At 31.6% G+C, this 18,305-nt stretch overlaps 1 protein-coding gene across 1 annotated transcript; it reads right to left on the bottom strand.

Annotated features, from left to right (window-relative positions):
* Positions 1 to 5,211: 5,211 nt before the first annotated feature.
* On the bottom strand, positions 5,212 to 17,122 carry LOC148312046 (uncharacterized). Its single transcript, XM_088277841.1, has 7 exons — positions 16,954 to 17,122; positions 16,507 to 16,530; positions 11,373 to 11,581; positions 8,216 to 8,327; positions 7,230 to 7,385; positions 6,503 to 6,672; positions 5,212 to 5,853 (listed from the first exon to the last, which is right to left on the bottom strand). The coding sequence occupies exons 1-7, from the start codon at positions 17,003 to 17,005 to the stop codon at positions 5,641 to 5,643; spliced, it is 936 nt and encodes a 311-aa protein (XP_088133967.1). The 5' UTR covers positions 17,006 to 17,122; the 3' UTR covers positions 5,212 to 5,640.
* Between the last annotated feature and the right edge of the window lie 1,183 nt (positions 17,123 to 18,305).

Below are 18,305 nucleotides of genomic sequence, written 5' to 3'. Positions count from 1 at the left end.
GGCGAGTGACCATTTTCGCAAGTTGTTATTGAGAGAAGTCATCATAATCGCATTTTGGACATTGTCCCCATTTCCAGAGATAAATGTCAAGTAAAGTAGGTAGAAAAGGAAACAAGTAACTACCTTTGTATTCTATAGTGACCACACGATGAAATGTTTTTATGCTAAGTGCCACAGCCTTATTTTACTGTATTTATTTCAACAGGGACGTAGTGTGTTTTTAAAATATAGTTTTGCAATATTATTTTATTTGCATTTGATCAAGAATCAAATTTTAAAAGCGAGTTAACGACAAAATTAGAGAAAAAAGTCCATAATATTTTGAGTATGGTAAATTTCTGTGTCTGAGTAACAGCATTAGTGTTTCTGTCACTTGACATATCGCTCACTCCTTTCAACAACGTCATATTTCAAAAAACTTGATTTTTCAGGAGATCGTTTTTAAAGTTTAAAAATATAATACAGTGTATTAAAAATATATATCAAGCCACTTATTGAACTTTTTACTATGCAACAGATCTTTTTAGGTAAAACCTGAAGGTTTTTTTTCCATTTGAAAAATATTTAGTATATTTAAAAAAATTATTAATCAATACCTTTTCTACCAAAACAAAATACCAAAAATACCAAAACAACACTTTCTGCCCTGTAGCGGGTAAATATTAAGTTTATAATATGTCGCTTTTGCTGGGATGCAGTAAATTTCTTGGCATGTCGAAAACATGCACAGCTGAACATTGACAATTTTTGATATATGACGTTTTTGAAAGGAGTGAGCGATATGTATAATACAACCTATGACATGGTTATCAATCATGGGTACATTAATGAATATTACAAGATGTAAAAAAACAAAAAAACAAAAAAATCCCGGCAAACTGCTAATGAAGCAGTTTGTCATCGGATTCTTGAAGTAATCGTTCGATCAAAGTAAAGGGTCCGCCAAATAACTTTTTTTTTTGAAAATGCTATAAAAAAAAAACTACTGAATATTTTCTCAAATTTCTTTTTTTATTTATAAGTACAATCCTTCCGGTTAATAATGGAAAACAATTTCATTCAAATGGCTGCCTCGGCTGGCCATGCAGTAGCCTACACGATCGGTCCAATTTTTAAGCACATTATCGATTGTGTGCAGCTGTATTTCACCAATGGCTTCACGAATATTGTCCTTTAAAGCGTCAATTGTCTCTGGCTTGTCGGCGTAACATTTATCTTTGAGGGCACCCCACAAATAATAGTCCAACGGTGTCAAATCGCAGCTCCGAGGTGGCCAAACGACATCAGCTCTGCGGCTGATAATGCGATCTTCAAAAACAGGGCGCAAAACATCGAGTGTAGCTTCGGCTGTGTGGCACGTAGCGCCGTCCTGTTGAAACCAAATGTTGCCAATATCCTCCTCTTCAATTTTTGTGAACAAAAATCCGTTCAACATGGCCCGATAACGATCGCCATTGACTGTAACGGCCACTCCTTGCTCATTTTCAAAGAAAAATGGCCCAATTATGCCTCTGGACCAAAATCCGCACCAAACAGTGACTCGTTTTGGGTGTACCGGCTTTTCAATGTATGCGTGCGGGTTTTCTGTGCCCCAAATACGACAATTTTGCTTGTTTACATACCCGCCAAGATCAAAATGAGCTTCATCCGAAAAGATGATTTTTTTGGCAAAATCGGCATCTTCTGTAAGTCGATCGCAGGCCCACTCAGCGAAGCGAAAACGCATTGGATGGTCAGTTGGCTTCAACTCCTGAACCAATTGGACTTTGTATGGCGTCATACCAAGGTCTTTATGCAAAATTCGTCTCAATGATGTCTCCGAAATGTTCAATTGTTGAGAACGACGGTGAATTGATGTTGATGGCGCTTCACGCACACTTTCTGCCACAACATCGATATTCTCGGGTGTACGCACTGTTTTTGGCTTTTCACGCTTTGGTTTATCGATGAGGATGCCAGTTTCTTTCACTTTTTTCACAAGATAACGAACATACGGAGCTGACGGTGCTTCTCTTCTTCCAAAAACCGTACGCAATTTTCGCACACATTCTGCAACATTACCATGATTTTCAAAGTAATGTCGCAATATTTCCCAGCGTTGTTCAAGCGTATACACAACCATATTCGCTCAGCGGAAGGATAAAACTAATTATCTGTCAAATCAGACATGAGCTAAGTGTTACCATTCACGAAATAAGCACTAGTTGAAAAAAAAAACTTTAGATGGCGGACCCTATATAAACAACGAAAACAAAACACACCCAGCACCCACGCACACACACTTATTTTATATTATTAACTTTAACTAGGCAAATACAACTATTTATTTAAATATATAATGACTCTTGTTTCGATGTCTTTAACATCATTATGAAACACCGTATCGCTCACTCCTTTCAAGAACGTCATTAATCAAAAAACTTGATTTTTCAGGAGAACGTTTTTAAAGTTTAAAAATATAATAACTGTGCAGCAGATCTTTTTAGATAAAACCTGAAGGTTTTTTCTCCATTTGAAAAATATTTAGTTTATTTAAAAAAATAATTAAATAATACCTTTTCTTCGAAATGCAAAAACAACACTTTCTGCACTGTAGCGGGTAAATATTAAGTTAAAAATTTGCCTCTTTTGCTGGGGTATAGTACATTTTCTGGGCATTCCGAAAACACGCACAACTGAAAATTGACGATTTTTGATTTATGGCGTTCTTGAAAGGAGTGAGCGGTATGTGAAACTTACATTTGAGAGTTGTGCTCTTGAGACGTTAAAGATGTACTATTTCTTGATAATCATGTTGATTGCATCGAAACACGTGACATAATAGATTTAAATAGTGGTACATATGCACCAAGTTACAGTTATTTATAAAATAGATAGATATGACCACAGAGTAACTGCCAAATGAATGAGTTCAATTATCTATACTTGATTTGGCATTTTGAACACGTAAAATTTGGTAGTGTTAACACTATTGGAAAATTCACCCCTGGAATGGACCTTGAGACGACTGATCGTTTCTTTATATGACTTCATAGGTACCTACATATACCTGATCGGACTTAAAGGACTTGTATACCTATAATAATCCAATTCAATTCACGTTATAAATATGTATTCACTACTTACTAGGAAGTGTGACGAATATCAAGAAAAATAAACAACAAATATTTATAACATTTTCAGAGTGTCCAAAATACTTGTTCACAAATCTGTAGTGACTTGACAAGTATTTGGACATACTCAAAATGTTATAAATAAATGAACTGGTCAAATTATAAGCTAAAATAAAAATCGAAAACGACGTTTTCAAGCGTTTCTCAAGTATGTGAATATAATCCAGGATTCGGACCTTAATCGGAAAGAGTTTCAGCTTAATTAAAGCTTTCCTCATCCCACCATAGATGTCTCTAGTGACTCTCGCATACTGTGTTTCCAGTTTGATCAATATATGTTTCAAGTATTTGAGTAGTGTGGTTGTCAATCATGGGTAGAATTAGTGAATGTTACAAGTGTGTAAAGTGATCACTTAAACCAGCCTATGACGGTCGTAAGCCATGTAAATGCACATAATTCCATATTCTTCTTCATCTTTGTTGAAATGTCATAAATAATGTAGAAGATAAATAGTTGGATAAATGATAGGAACAGGAAAATACCAGCAATGTAGGGCACTCGGCGTTGCATGCTCGTACTAGTCAAGCTAATGCAGTGGTCCACAATTGAAGGTAAATTATTATTTTATGCTAATTTTATTAGAAGAATAAATGTTATGATAATTCAGTAGATTCTAAATCTTACTATTGAATAAATTTTGCACGTCTGACTGACGTTTGGAAAATGATATCAAAATTTTCAACGACGATTATAATTTTTAATTAATGTTTTGCTTAGTAAATACCACTATTTCCTAAAATCTGTGTTTGAAAATGATGCGGAATGCATCGAAACACGTGTCACAGTAGATTTTAAGAAATAGTGCTATTTACTAAGTAAAACATTGATTAAAAATGGATAGATTTTACCACAAAGTGACTGCCGAATCAATTAAGGCAATATTGTAACTTTCTTACTGTGTTTACAATTTTTGTAGATGTTACATTTTATTTGGATTTAGAATCTCAAGATTTTATTGATTTCTCAATACAGATTACGTAAACCAGCCAACGACAGGGTTTGTGACCTGTAATTTACTCATTTAAGTGATCACGTTCATGCAGTGTAACATTCAAAGAAAAATAAAGCAAATATTTCAGTTGGTCTATATTCTATATATTATATGTATTACTTTCGAAATTAACATGATATCTTTGTCAATCATGGATAGAACCGAGACATTCACACAGTGCAAAAAATTGATTACTTAAACCAGCCAATGACAGGTCGCAAGCCATTTTATTAACCAGACTCCCAAACTTAATCTCAATAACTTATTCTTATCTATGTTGAGATATCAATAATAAAATAAATAAGAAACTATTAACAATTTTTATAAATTCCAGATAAGGATTTGGAAAATAATGAAAGCTTTTGGTTTTGTTGGAGATTTTATTAGAACATTTCTTATCATTTCAAATTAAGGGCTTAACCAGTGGTCACCAACCTTTTTTTTAAAAAAAGGGCATGATAGTTTTTTTTAAACCTGGGAGGCGGATGAAATGATCATTCTTATTCTGATTAAAATATTAATTTATATTATATACGCTTATTTTATATATATATTTAAAATATTTTTAATGTACCATATGAATCTTGAATTTACATTTATAGCTAATTAATAAAGTTATAATAAAGCCCTTCGATAGTTATTTCTTTGTGAAGGTCGGAAATTTTTGGGGGGCCAGATGAAAATCTTTGCCGGGCCGAATGTTGGTGACCACTCTCATAAGCCATAATGACACATTCAATACAAAATATTTAAAACTGTATTGCTATAACTTCATTTTACCTAAAATAAAAATACAAAACTTGATAAAGAAAACTACATATACAGTAGAACCTCGATTATTCGCACTAATTAAGGATGAACATAGTCCGGATAAAGAAAAATCCGGATAGAGAAAAATCCGGATAAGCCAAAATCCGGATAATAGAAAAAATCATGATTGACGAGGAAAAACAAGTACACTCAGTAAAAAATCGTTTTTATTAATCAAGATTTACGAAAAGCTTCGATATCAAATTATTTTTTATTAAGAAAAGATCAATCGTTAATTTTTGGAACAAGCTATTTGTACTTTTTATGCTGCCAAATCGCGAATACTTTTAAGGCGGTATAATCTATTGATTATAGTATTAATTTTTTTAAACTCAGGTAACATTTAATCAAAAAAAAAATGTAATTTTGAAGCACAGGGCTGATCACCTTGCCTTGATACAATTAACTATTAAGATAACACTGCGTCCCTACGATGCAGTACCCTATCCACCATTAGGTACGGATAAGGGTTAAATAATAACAAATGTGTTCATCGGTCTTTGCGTGTTTTTGAAATTTTTTCCTACAAATATATTATTCAAAATCTTGTTCAGATATCCCGGGATTTCCGGGGTTCTATTGTATTTTGATTGATCCGGATTATCGAGGTTCTACTGTAATTATTCGAGTTTTGAAGTAAAAGAGGTAGTTTTTGGTGGATGGGATCAGCCGAAGAGCTTCTTGATCTCGTCCACGACCTTGCCGGTGTAACGGGTGGAGGTGAGGAGGAACTTGTTGACCACAGACATGGGCTGCAGGCTGTCTCCATCCTCGCAGCGGATCTTCCACGGCTCGTCCAGGTAGTAAATGTGCAGGGACGTCGCGCTGTAGATCTTCACCCAGTCTTCCAGACACGGCGGAGCTGATGGCACTGTGATCTGTGAGAAAAAGTAGTATTTAGCCAACTGACTGACCATAACGCAGGTGTAAACGAATAATATAGTTTTTTTGACATCTCAACAAAGATGAAAAACAATATGGAAGTCAGGGCAAATGTTGTTGACAACCACACTACTCAAAAATTTTGATGATTTCATGATTGATCATGGGTAGAATCGATTAATGTTAGACGTGTGTAATCTAACCACTTATCAAACCTATAGACGGTCGTAAGCCCTATAAACCCCCAGACTCCAGACTTTTATTCCATATTCATCTATATTGAGATGTCAAAAATAAATAATGTAAACTTAATACACTGAGAGATAAATGATTTTGCCGGCAGCGGAAACCATAGGTAAACAATATTACCCGCCACAACTTTTTCTTTTTTTCAGCCAACATTCTTACTTTATTCATCATCTTCAAATCCTCATCCGCACCCGATGGTGCATAGGGCACTGTGTCATACAAACGCAGTTTTATCTTGATCGTTGCCGATCGAAGACCTCCGCTTCAGGTTGGTATTCAATATTACCCTGGACTGAATAATGTTGTCCAGGGTATAATATTGAATAACTATTATATTGAAAAAATCACTTATATTTATTTGAAGTAACTAACTTTCTAATTTAAGCTATAAAATACCTCTACTCCTCTCGATGGGGCGCTCTCAAACCATTTCCTTCCTTTCTCAGCAGTGGTTCCAACCAAATGCCAGCCGATACCGATAGCCCTTCCTTCTTTTACCAAGACGAAATAAGGGAAGAGTTTGTGGCAATCCAGGCCTTCGGTCATGTTGTAATAGTAGTGGGTTCCTGCAAACACACATAAATATCATAAACGTGCCCTGGTTGGGTAGAGCAGCTATCTAGTTCACAAATCGCTCAATCCTTTCAAGAACGTCACAAATAAAAAAATCGACATTTTTCTGTTGTGCGTGTTTTCGGAATGCCCAGAAAATGTACTATATCCCAGCAAAAGCGGCATGTTTTTAACTTAATATTTACCCGCTACAGGGCAGAAAGTGTTGTTTTTGCATTTTGAAGAAAAGGTTTTGTTTGATTATTTTTTAAAAATATATTAAATATTTTTCAAATGGAGAAAAAACCTTCAGGTTTTACCTCAAAAGATCTGTTGCGCAGTAAAAAGTAAGTGGCCTGATATTTATTTTTATTACATTGCATTATATTTTTAAACTTAAAAAACGTTCTCCTACAAAATCAAGTTTTTTGATTTATGACGTTCTTGAAAGGTCAAATATGATTGACGTACGACGCCAATTGCGAAAATTATAACATCATCCGATAGGGTGATTAATTTTGCACCATCCTGTAAACACAATATCAACGTTGAAATAATTATAGAAGCTTACCCATATTAGGAATGCAATTCTGTTTCTTGAAGAGCGTTTGGGTTGACAGTTCGCTTTCTCCCAAAGGTATTTGCATCAAGACATTCCCGTTTTGTACCCAAATTCCCTCAATAGTCTCGCCAATAGGCCCTTGCCTTCCACCACTCTTTATGGTATCTAATTTAACAAAAAAAATATTCATATAAAAAATACGAAAAAAGCATTCCCTACTTTATATATTATATGGTTTATTCGTATGAAATCAACGACACACCAAATGTTTACATTTATACAAACCATTATTCTCATATATAATTCTTATACTGCGTTACTTACGATTTGGAATTAAAAAATAGATCACAAAAAAACACATAAAAATTAATAAATTATTGAAGTCCTTCTGCTAAAACCACTATTTTAAAATTCAGTTTTAAAAAAAAATTCAAATACATTTTTTTGTAAAGTTCTTTAAACTGAAAATATCGAAAGACGATGAGATTAGTTCTACAGTGAAATTTTATCTGGGGAAGTTTTTTTTTAAACTTAATTTTATAAATATACCATTCGTAAGTAAAAAGTAAAATCTTTGAAAATACTGGGATCGTAAAAAAATATTTGCCGTGGTATTTTCATAATTGCAACTTGGCGACTCTTTTTCATGAATCACTGGACCATAGATATAGGAACGATTGCCAACCTGGCGACATTATAAGAAAATTGAAAAGTTGGCCGCCATAATTAATTATAAGCGAAAACTCGCAATGGCATTATATATGACAGAGCAGACCAAATCTAATATTTGGAGCAGACTGATGTGTGACCAAAAACCGATTGGCGCAAATCGAAAAAACCATAGACAATACTAAAAGATGAAACGGATATGCATTCGTAAAGACGTTCGCCTGTATTTTTATCCCGCATGAATAGTTGCCAGTAGATGGAAACAATTCGGCTTTCATTACTCTTCATTAGTAAAAATCCTCATAAAGTAGGTATCTAGTACTTACCTGGAGAAACTACGTAATGGCTAGTTGTCCAATAGTTTTCTCCGTGGATTGTCTTCTTTATCATCTTCTGTGACACGTCATATGGCAACCCTTCAAGGTCGGCAGCGGGAATCTGAAAGAAGAAAGTAAAACGTCACAGCTATTTACATTATATTACAAAATGTATTACTGCGTAATTACAAAGTAAAGAGTTCACGCATTCGTGGAAGCCTGTAACAGACATCAATAGTAAGATAAAAGAAAGGCAATTGAAATGGTATGGGCACAAAGGATGCAGAGAACCTGATCACATTGTGAACCAGGCAATCGCCATGCATCTTCCTCGAAAGACACCTAGAGGAAGACCAAAAAAATCATGGATGCTACAGAAAGATAACATGATTCGAAAGTATGGGCTAGGTGACGTTATGATAGAAGGACCTACAAACTGAGGACAAGAGCTAACCCCAACAGTTTACAAAGACGATAAGTTGGGATGGAACTAGGAAGAAGAAGAAGATATAATGTATTATTATCAGTATAAATCAAAACACTGCATTTAATTATTTTTGTGACAGAAAATCAGATATGCACATTTAAGTAAAAAAAAATGTATAGGTGTCTCGACTTGATATGAAACATCTATGGTCCTTTTTTTATGAAAGAAGATGGATGATTTATGAAAGAAAAAGTCTGATCATCCCAGGGCATTTGTCTGGCTTAAGCGATGGCTTTATACACTTGTGTAAGCCAGCCAAATGTGATGTCGGAAGTCCTGGGATGTTCAGACTTCCATCTTCTTTCCTGTAAAAAAAGAAAGATGGATATTATTTTTTGACATCTCATCAAAGATGAAGCAGAATATGGAAGTCTGGGCATTTACGGGGCTGACGACCGTCATAGGCTGATGATTTGATGAGATGTCAAAAAATTATTTGAAAAATAACTCCTAAAGTTGGAGATAATCCAAATTTGTGAACAAGCATTTGAACACATTCAAAATGTTGTAGAAAGATAGATGTTTAATATCAAGTTTAGATGCCTATAATATTGACATATCATCCGTAGGGTTAATAATCCAGTGTCTGATATGATAAATAAAATTAATATTAATATGACCGCCTCCGTGGTGTAATGGTTAGCCTGTTTATCTACCGAACTGTGGGTCCCAGGTTCGATTCCCAAGGGGGTGGGGTGAAAATAAATATTAGCTATTTTACAGCGCAGGAGACCTTGCCTTCACGTAAGTAACGATCAAGATAACGCTGCTTCAATACGTTGCAGTGCCCTATGCACCATTGGGTGAGGATAAGGGTTAGGAGAAGTAGAAGAAGAATATTGTTTAAAAAACTCTTTTTAAAGCAGTCTATCATAATGGATTATTTTACTATGTAGTAATTGGTTTTATCGACATTAAAAAACAAAATATTACGCATCAAACCGATTGCGAACACATTTCATAAGGTATCGATTTTCTTAGAACAAATTCAAGGATATTTAATGGCTGCTTTTACGATATTATTCATATATTATGCTTAGCCGCCTTACTTGCGATGTAATTATTGAGAAACCGTCCAATCCGGTTTTAATGTAACACATATATTTTTTATTAATATGTAAACAACATTAATCACGAATGACGACATAATATTACTATCTGGACGTACATATGTATGTCATAAAAATATTGTTTCATATACAGGATGGCACAAAATTAATCATCCCGTAGGAAGATGTTATAATTTTTGCAAATGGCGTCGTACGTCATCGTATTGGAAATTTGTGCATTAAACAGCTGCAGTGTACTGCTTGTGTACAAATAGATTGATACAACGGGCACAAATGTGTCAACACTGGCGGCAGCCACTTGACGGATATCCACATAACAGAAAAATTGTAAAGGTCGAAGTAAACATTTTTACTGCTCAAAATCATTATTTTATTTAGTTAAAAAGTTAATCAAAAACAAAATCGGATCATTAATTTTGCGCCACCCTTAATTTGTTGTCTACTGCATCCGTCTAGTTCGCAATTGTCAAATATGATTGACGCCATTTGCAAAAATCATATAAGTATTAAAACATTTTCCGATAGGGTGATTAATTTTGCACCTCCCTGTATATATTATTATGTACGCTTTAATGCGAAGTAAATTTCTACATATGTAAATACAGTAGCGATCTATGAAAAAAATGTAAGATAGGATATTATTTTTACTACCTACTTGTATTTATAAAATACTCAGTCTTTTTGCTAATATATTAGTTTGGATACCCGTTACTGCGAAATTAAAAGAAACTGTAAAAGAAGTTTAAAATATGCCGAGGAAGACTTGGCACGATCAAGTATTTCTTATATGTACTTGAAAGATTAATGAAGATATAGAAAGGAGAGCGAGTGCTGTAACAGAGTAAATGGTGCACTGAAATCAGTTATAGCAAATAAAATCAAAACTGGCAGTGCACAACGAAGTCTTGGTACCTACCCAATATATGGAAGCGCAAAGTGAAGGAAGGAAGCATGTAGTTGACAAAAAGATGAAAGTAGACTGAATGAAATGATGTCGTATTGCGACAAGTGTGCGTCAAAACGATGTATGGAAGATGTAATGGTGAAATAAGGAAATAACGCAAGGCTGAGAAAAGTATTATCGATAATATTAATAAAAATATCCTGAGATGCTTCGGACATATGGACCGAAAGAGTGAAGAAATAACAGTAAAACAAAATTATGAGGAGAATTTAGTTGGGGGAATAGAAGCAGAAGAAGACCGAGAAAACCATGTCATGATCAAATATTTAAAATAATTTAAAGTAGTCAGGTCAGGAGTCGGAATAATCGGTGGGTAAGTATGAGGACATTCAATTATGTGACAGATTCGAAGTTTGTTTCCAAAGAGAGTGTTGTGGCCTTCTATTCTCTCTGCCTACTCTCTCTCTCCGTGATGGTTAGTTAGGGCGTTTGTCCACTACACGGAATTACACGGAATGTTACCGTCCGGCACGTCAGTTAGCGTTTTAAGACGACGATTGGCTTGGATTGGCATGTGCTTTTGTCCAAATTTTAACTTTTATTTATTCTTCAAAACCGGACAGTTAGATGGTCAAATTCGGGGTATTGGACAATCGCCCTTACTCAATTAGTTAACTAGGTGTTTTATACTGGTATTTCACTCACCGCAATTTGCAGTCCAGCTATGAAGCCTGCCCTATCGTAAAGCGGGCACACCCTCACGTCATCCTCCAAGCACTTCATGGTGACATCCAACTCATGCTCCACAGGCCTGGCGACGTGTACGAAACCAGCTGCTTCGGCATCCTTAACATTGCGGGGGATGTCGAAAAAATTATCCTTGTCCTTCAGCGCCCCGGACCAAGCGTGCTTTACTGAAGACAAAATATGCCGATTTAGAGATGGCGCCAAAGTATAGTCAAATATTGCAACACAAGTCTTTTTCCATGTAACGCGCTGGAACGGCGTTCCGGCACCGTTTTTCACGGATATATATATATATATATATATATATATATATATATATATATATATATATATATATATATATATATATATTTATATATATATTTATATATGTATATGTATATATATAATGTACATATATATATATATATATATATATATATATATATATATATATATATATATATATATATATATATATATATATATATATATATATATATGTAATAAAATAACTAGGTACCTACCTATACATTTTATTAAGTACTTACAAAAAGTACCTACATAAAACAGTTCTACCACCAGATGCCGCATGCGTCGCTCAGAATAAAACAAAAGACTTCCGATAATATTATTAACTGTCAGAATCAGATAGATAGATAGATAGATATAAAAATTATTATAAAGATTAATTAAGAATAAACTTTATTGTCGTTTCTTTAATTACAAAGCAACACATTGTTTATTTTATTATTATACGCCCACTTTACATATTATTTACACCCAATTTATAAAGAAAAATATTACCACGTTATAAAACGACAATTTTGATAATTGGAAATGGATTATGAAACATTAGATGTATTAAAACAATTACTACAATATGTTCGGAGTGAGAGAGAAAAATTAGAAGATGATCAAAGAAAACGATTAGAAGATAGTCAAAGAAGACCTGGAAATTTAAGAACTAGTGATAAAATTAAAAATAAAAATCATGTGAAAAAAATTTCTACAAAATATAAAATAAAATATACTCCAGAAAAGAAGAATTTCGAAGCAGATTGTGTGAGCAGGAATCCAGTATTAGAATCGAAGGAAAATGCAAATGAACAATTAAAAGTTGTAAATTTGGTTAAATTAGAAGATATTTTAAAAGATCAGAATAAAAATGAAGACATACAAATAACACAGAAACAGTGCTTGAAAAATGAAAATAAAAATAAAGTAGAAAAAACTTCTACGAAAGATAAAATAAAATATACTCCAGGAAAGAAGAATTTAGAAGTAGATTGTCTAAGCAGGAATCCAGTATTAAAATCGAATGAAAATGCAGATGAACAATTAAAAGTTGTTAATTTGGTTAAATTAGAAGATATTTTAAAAGATCAGAATAAAAATGAAGACATACAAATAACACAGAAACAGTGCTTGAAGAATGAAAATAAAAATAAAGTAGATTTATATTATCCACTGACACTTCGTGATGGAATTGCATTTTTAATTTATTATTAGATTAAAACCAATATTTTTAGCTTTTCCACTTTTTTATTTGACCAGCGACCGGGTTTCGTCGTTACCGACATCATCAGACTGGATGTCGGTAACGACGGATGACCAGTATGATGATGTCGGTAACGACGAAACCCGGTCGCTGGTCAAATAAAAAAGTGGAAAAGCTAAAAATATTGGTTTTAATCTAATAATAAATTAAAAATAAAGTAGAAAAAAATACTACAAAATATAAAACAAAATATACTCCAGGAAAGAAGAATTTAGAAGTAGATTGTCTAAGCAGGAATCCAGTTTTAGAATCGAATGAAAATGCAGATGAACAATTAAAAGTTGTACATTTGGTTATATTAGAAGATACTTTAAGAGATCTGAATAAAAATGAAGGAATTCAAAAGAAAAAAACAAATGGATTGAAAAAAACTGTGTCTACTTTAAAAGGGTCAAGAAAAAAAAAATACAAAAAAAAAGAAAGAAAGAAAAAAGAACGGAAAAAAAAGAAAGAAAGAAAAAAAAACAAGAAAGAAAAAAAAAAGAAAAAAAAGAAGGAAAAAAAGAAAGAAAGAAAAAAAAAAAACTTTATCATATCACTAAACTTATACCAGTCCCTTCACTACAAGAAGATGATCCGGAGGACGAGTGAAAATTTTACTATGAATTTTCATCCCCAAGGGGGGAGATGTAATAAAATAACTAGGTACCTACCTATACATTTTATTAAGTACTTACAAAAAGTACCTACATAAAACAGTTCTACCACCAGATGCCGCATGCGTCGCTCAGAATAAAACAAAAGACTTCCGATAATATTATTAACTGTCAGAATCAGATAGATAGATAGATAGATATAAAAATTATTATAAAGATTAATTAAGAATAAACTTTTATTGTCGTTTCTTTAATTACAAAGCAACACATTGTTTATTTTATTATTATACGCCCACTTTACATATTATTTACACCCAATTTATAAAGAAAAATATTACCACGTTATATATATATATATATATATATATATATATATATATATATATATATGTATATATATATATATATATATATATATATATATATATATATATATATATATATATATATATATATATATATATGTATATATATATATAAATATGTATATATGTATATATATGTACATTATTTTGAAATTTTCACAACAATCTATATTTACATAATTCGTCAAAATGATAAAATATGGTATTGTAATGAATATTTAAATTATATTTTTATATTTTTTACTAAAAAGCTTGACATGAAGTGAGTTCCAGGACCTTTTTTGATTAAGAAAAGCCATAAAATCACTTACCAATACTTTGGTCTATCAGTTTCGATACGTTTTCATCTCTCCGTCAGGACAATCACTACACCAGTAAGCAAGCAGTTGCTGTATGCATACGTAGTTACATACACTACTGCCCGATTTGTGTTGTTGCTTTCATGTTGGTGTAGTGATTGTCCTGACGCAGAGACGAAAACTACATACACCACTGCCCGTGTTGGTATCATAAATGATAAAAATAGTGAAGGACATTGGTACCATAAACTGAACTAGGACACAAAATTCTGATGACAGTCCGGCTTCTCCTGAGGAGCTTTATGTGGTTTTCTGCTAGCAATGAGCAAAAGTTCCTAACTGGCCCATACTAGTTTATCCTTCCTGTTCCCAGGGCAGATTAAAATAAAAACATGTTTTTAGCTAGAAGCTTCCCACCATATTATTGGTATTTTTTTTTCTAATCCTTCATGCTCGTTCAAAAGTTATATAGACATAGTTTTCAGATAATCAAAAATTTAAGCCCATCTTTGTTGGCATATTTTTCCGGTTTGTTATTTATCTTTTGTAAAAAAAATCAATATGGCTTTTGTATGATTTTAAATAAATTAACGTCTTGTTTAAAATCTCTTGTTTTCGTGATGTTGACATCCATACGTGTATTTATTCAAATTCGCCTCAAAATCACAATGCCGCGGAAACCTTGAATGACGTCATAAAATGTGATACAGTTGACCAACGCGTACCACCTTGAATAACAACTAGACAAGTCATGGAGATAATGTACTACTTGCTACAGGACAACGGAAATATTGACTCGGACAGTATTTTTCAATTTGTGACACGAGGACTTGGATGGCAGGTTCGGATTAGGAAAATATTATACATCTATATTTGATCTTCCAAAACTAATTTACAAGGCTGTTGAAGTACAAAAGCAGACATGAAAAATACCCACCAACCGCTTTTGCTCTCAATACACCTTACATCTCTTCTGATGTTTAATTTATCCTAAGGTAAACAATTATAGAAAAAAAGTTCGGATCGTAGAACTAAACACAGATCCTCGCAAATGTCGAAATCCACGTAATTCATGTATTTAGTCGGGAAAAAAACAACATGCGCTAGTAGGGTCAAAAACAAACACCCACGTATAAAGAGCATCGGGCAGTGATTTTTTTAGAATAGAGATTGCTCATTGCTGGGAGAAAACCACCTAAAGCTCCTCAGGAGAAGCTGATATGTTGACTGTCATCAACAGGCCTTCCGTTCCACTAGAAAAAGGTTAGGCATTATATATATATATATATATATATATATATATATATATATATATATATATATATATATATATATATATATATATATATATATATATATATATATATATATATGTATATATATATATATATATATATATATATATATATATATATATATATTTGTATATATATATACACATATATATATATATATATATATATATATATATATATATATATATATATATATATATATATATATATATATATATATATATATATATATATATATATATATATATATATATATATATATATATATATATATATATATATATATATATATATATATATATATATATATATATATATATATATATATATATATATATATATATATATATATATATATATATATATATATATATATATATATATATATATATATATATATATATATATATATATATATATATATATATATATATATATATATATATATATATATATATATATATATATATATATATATATATATATATATATATATATATATATATATATATATATATATATATATATATATATATTAACCTCCGTATGTAATCGATATTTTGGTAGCCCTAGCACCTTTTGAAAAACGCCATGCAAAATATTTTGAAAACCTTACAATTTTTACAAAAATTACATTAATTTTAAAAAATACGATTATTAACATCAACATAGTATGAAATATCAGGACATTTTTTTTCTGAAATACGGCAATGAAAATAAGTAAATAAATAAATAATACTATTAAATAATAAATAAATAAATAATAGTAAAAAATCAAACACAAATTGTTTTTATTCAAATCACACTAAGTATTGAAGGACGAAATTTATTTAGCTGTTTTCATTCCATGTTAGTATATTTTGAAAAGAAGTTAGTTACTACAACCTAAACTATATTGATCCTTTATATAAAACTCAAGGTTGTTTTATTCGTTCCTTGTCAGATTTTTTAAAAATATAATAATAATTTTCATAGTGAGTATAAAATCAAAGCTTACCTCTAAATCCATCTAGACGAATTCCTGAAAAAAATGTTTTCATTTAAAAAATCCGTTAAAAATATTTTAATTCACACTGAACCATTTAATGTAAGTAATGAAAATTTCAGAATGGAAAATTTAAAAAAAGGTAATAGAATTGTTAACATTTGTTAAGAGTTAAATTGATTGGTAATAAATAGCTACAGGCGTGTACGTTATCCGGGTAATATTTTATATTTTTACATGTATAAATGCCAATTAAAATATTTTTAAACAATAAATAAAATAAATATACAATATGTAAAATAAATTTACGTAAATTAAATAAAAAAAATTATATAATATTTTAACTATTATTAGTTTTGGGCCTATAAGAAAAATGTTTATTTGTTATTTCTACTGCTAAAAATAATTCCACAAATAACTCAATTTCATTTTGTTTTTTTAATATTTTTTATAACTAACCACTGGTTGAACACGCAAGAAATAATAGTCCAAAACAGGCCAAGAGCCTCATTTTCACTTTCAAGTTAGAGACCAATAGTTAACAAATAAATAATTTTTGTATGTTCTGGCTGAAGAATGGTGGTTAGACACTCCCGCGATCTCTGGTCTCAAAACTATTACTGGCTCAGTACTGATTAACTTTATGGCCTTAACCGTCTTGCCCTGATCTCATCATATAGCTTATTATTATTTGTCATATGTAAGTACGTAGTTCTAATATAAATAATAAATAAAGTACAAGGGCAGGCATTAGAATTTTCGGTTATTAAAGTGCAAAATCGAACGCGACCTTAACCATTTTAATGGCAGTTTTAAATATGAAAATAAATCAATTTCAAAGTCTTTTTTATATTTATATAACTATACAGGTGCCATGGCGTAGTTAGGTAGACGCTCGACCACGAAACTGGTGTCGCAGGTTCAATTCCCGCCAATTGCAAAGTAAATTCAAGAAAGATTTATTTTCAATTGATCTGGGTATTTGTGATGTATTTTTCACATTTACCTTCCCTATCCTTACTATCCTGCCTGCAGACAAGCCTCTAAAAGTAGAGGCTTTGCGGGTAATTCCTTTAAAAAATAAAATACATTAAATAATATTTTAAAAAATTACGTGCTGCAGAAAAAATACAAATACCTGCGTATTTGCCATCTAGTTGAATAAACGGTATAAGTAATAATTGCTCGTAATTCAATAAATGTACCATATATAATATACCTATGAATATATCGAAAATAACCCTGGTGTCGGGTTGTGGTCCCTTGGTGAGTGTCGCGAACTCCTAAGTCAGAGTTTCTCACTTCGAACCCACTCTACCACAACTTGATACCTATTAATTAGGCTCATATGAATAGTATGAAATTGAAATATTTGTGTAAATAATAAAAACACACAAATATTTCTCTTTTTAAAAAAAAGACTTCTGAGATATAAATATATTCTAGACTCTTGTTTTCTGCAAATTGCTTTTTTAAATTATTTTTTGTTTATATGAGTTTATAATAAATTTGCATTTTACATTTCGCTTTTTTTAATGTATTAAATGTAAAAAATAGGTCATCGATATTTCGAAATACTAAAATTCCTTATAACACTTCGGTTACGATTCAACTCTTCAAAAAAACCTACTCAATGCGTACCTTCTTGTCTTTTCAGTGAAAAACTGTCTGTCCTCGATATATAAAATTCTTTGTTGTACCTTCGTCATGCAATCGTTAGGGAGAAGGATCACGTACAAGGATCAGTCGTCATCGCAATTATCTTGTTAAGAAGATTTATGGAATGATTCGCTCTTTTGATACGCACATCG

Source organism: Brachycentrus maculatus, unplaced genomic scaffold, assembly GCF_059751285.1.
Source record: "Brachycentrus maculatus isolate JH-2025_06_01 unplaced genomic scaffold, ASM5975128v1 h1tg000050l, whole genome shotgun sequence".
Taxonomy (NCBI): domain Eukaryota; kingdom Metazoa; phylum Arthropoda; class Insecta; order Trichoptera; family Brachycentridae; genus Brachycentrus; species Brachycentrus maculatus.
The sequence above is the reverse complement of the archived record's forward strand: the minus strand, read 5'-3'. Positions and strand labels throughout refer to the sequence as shown.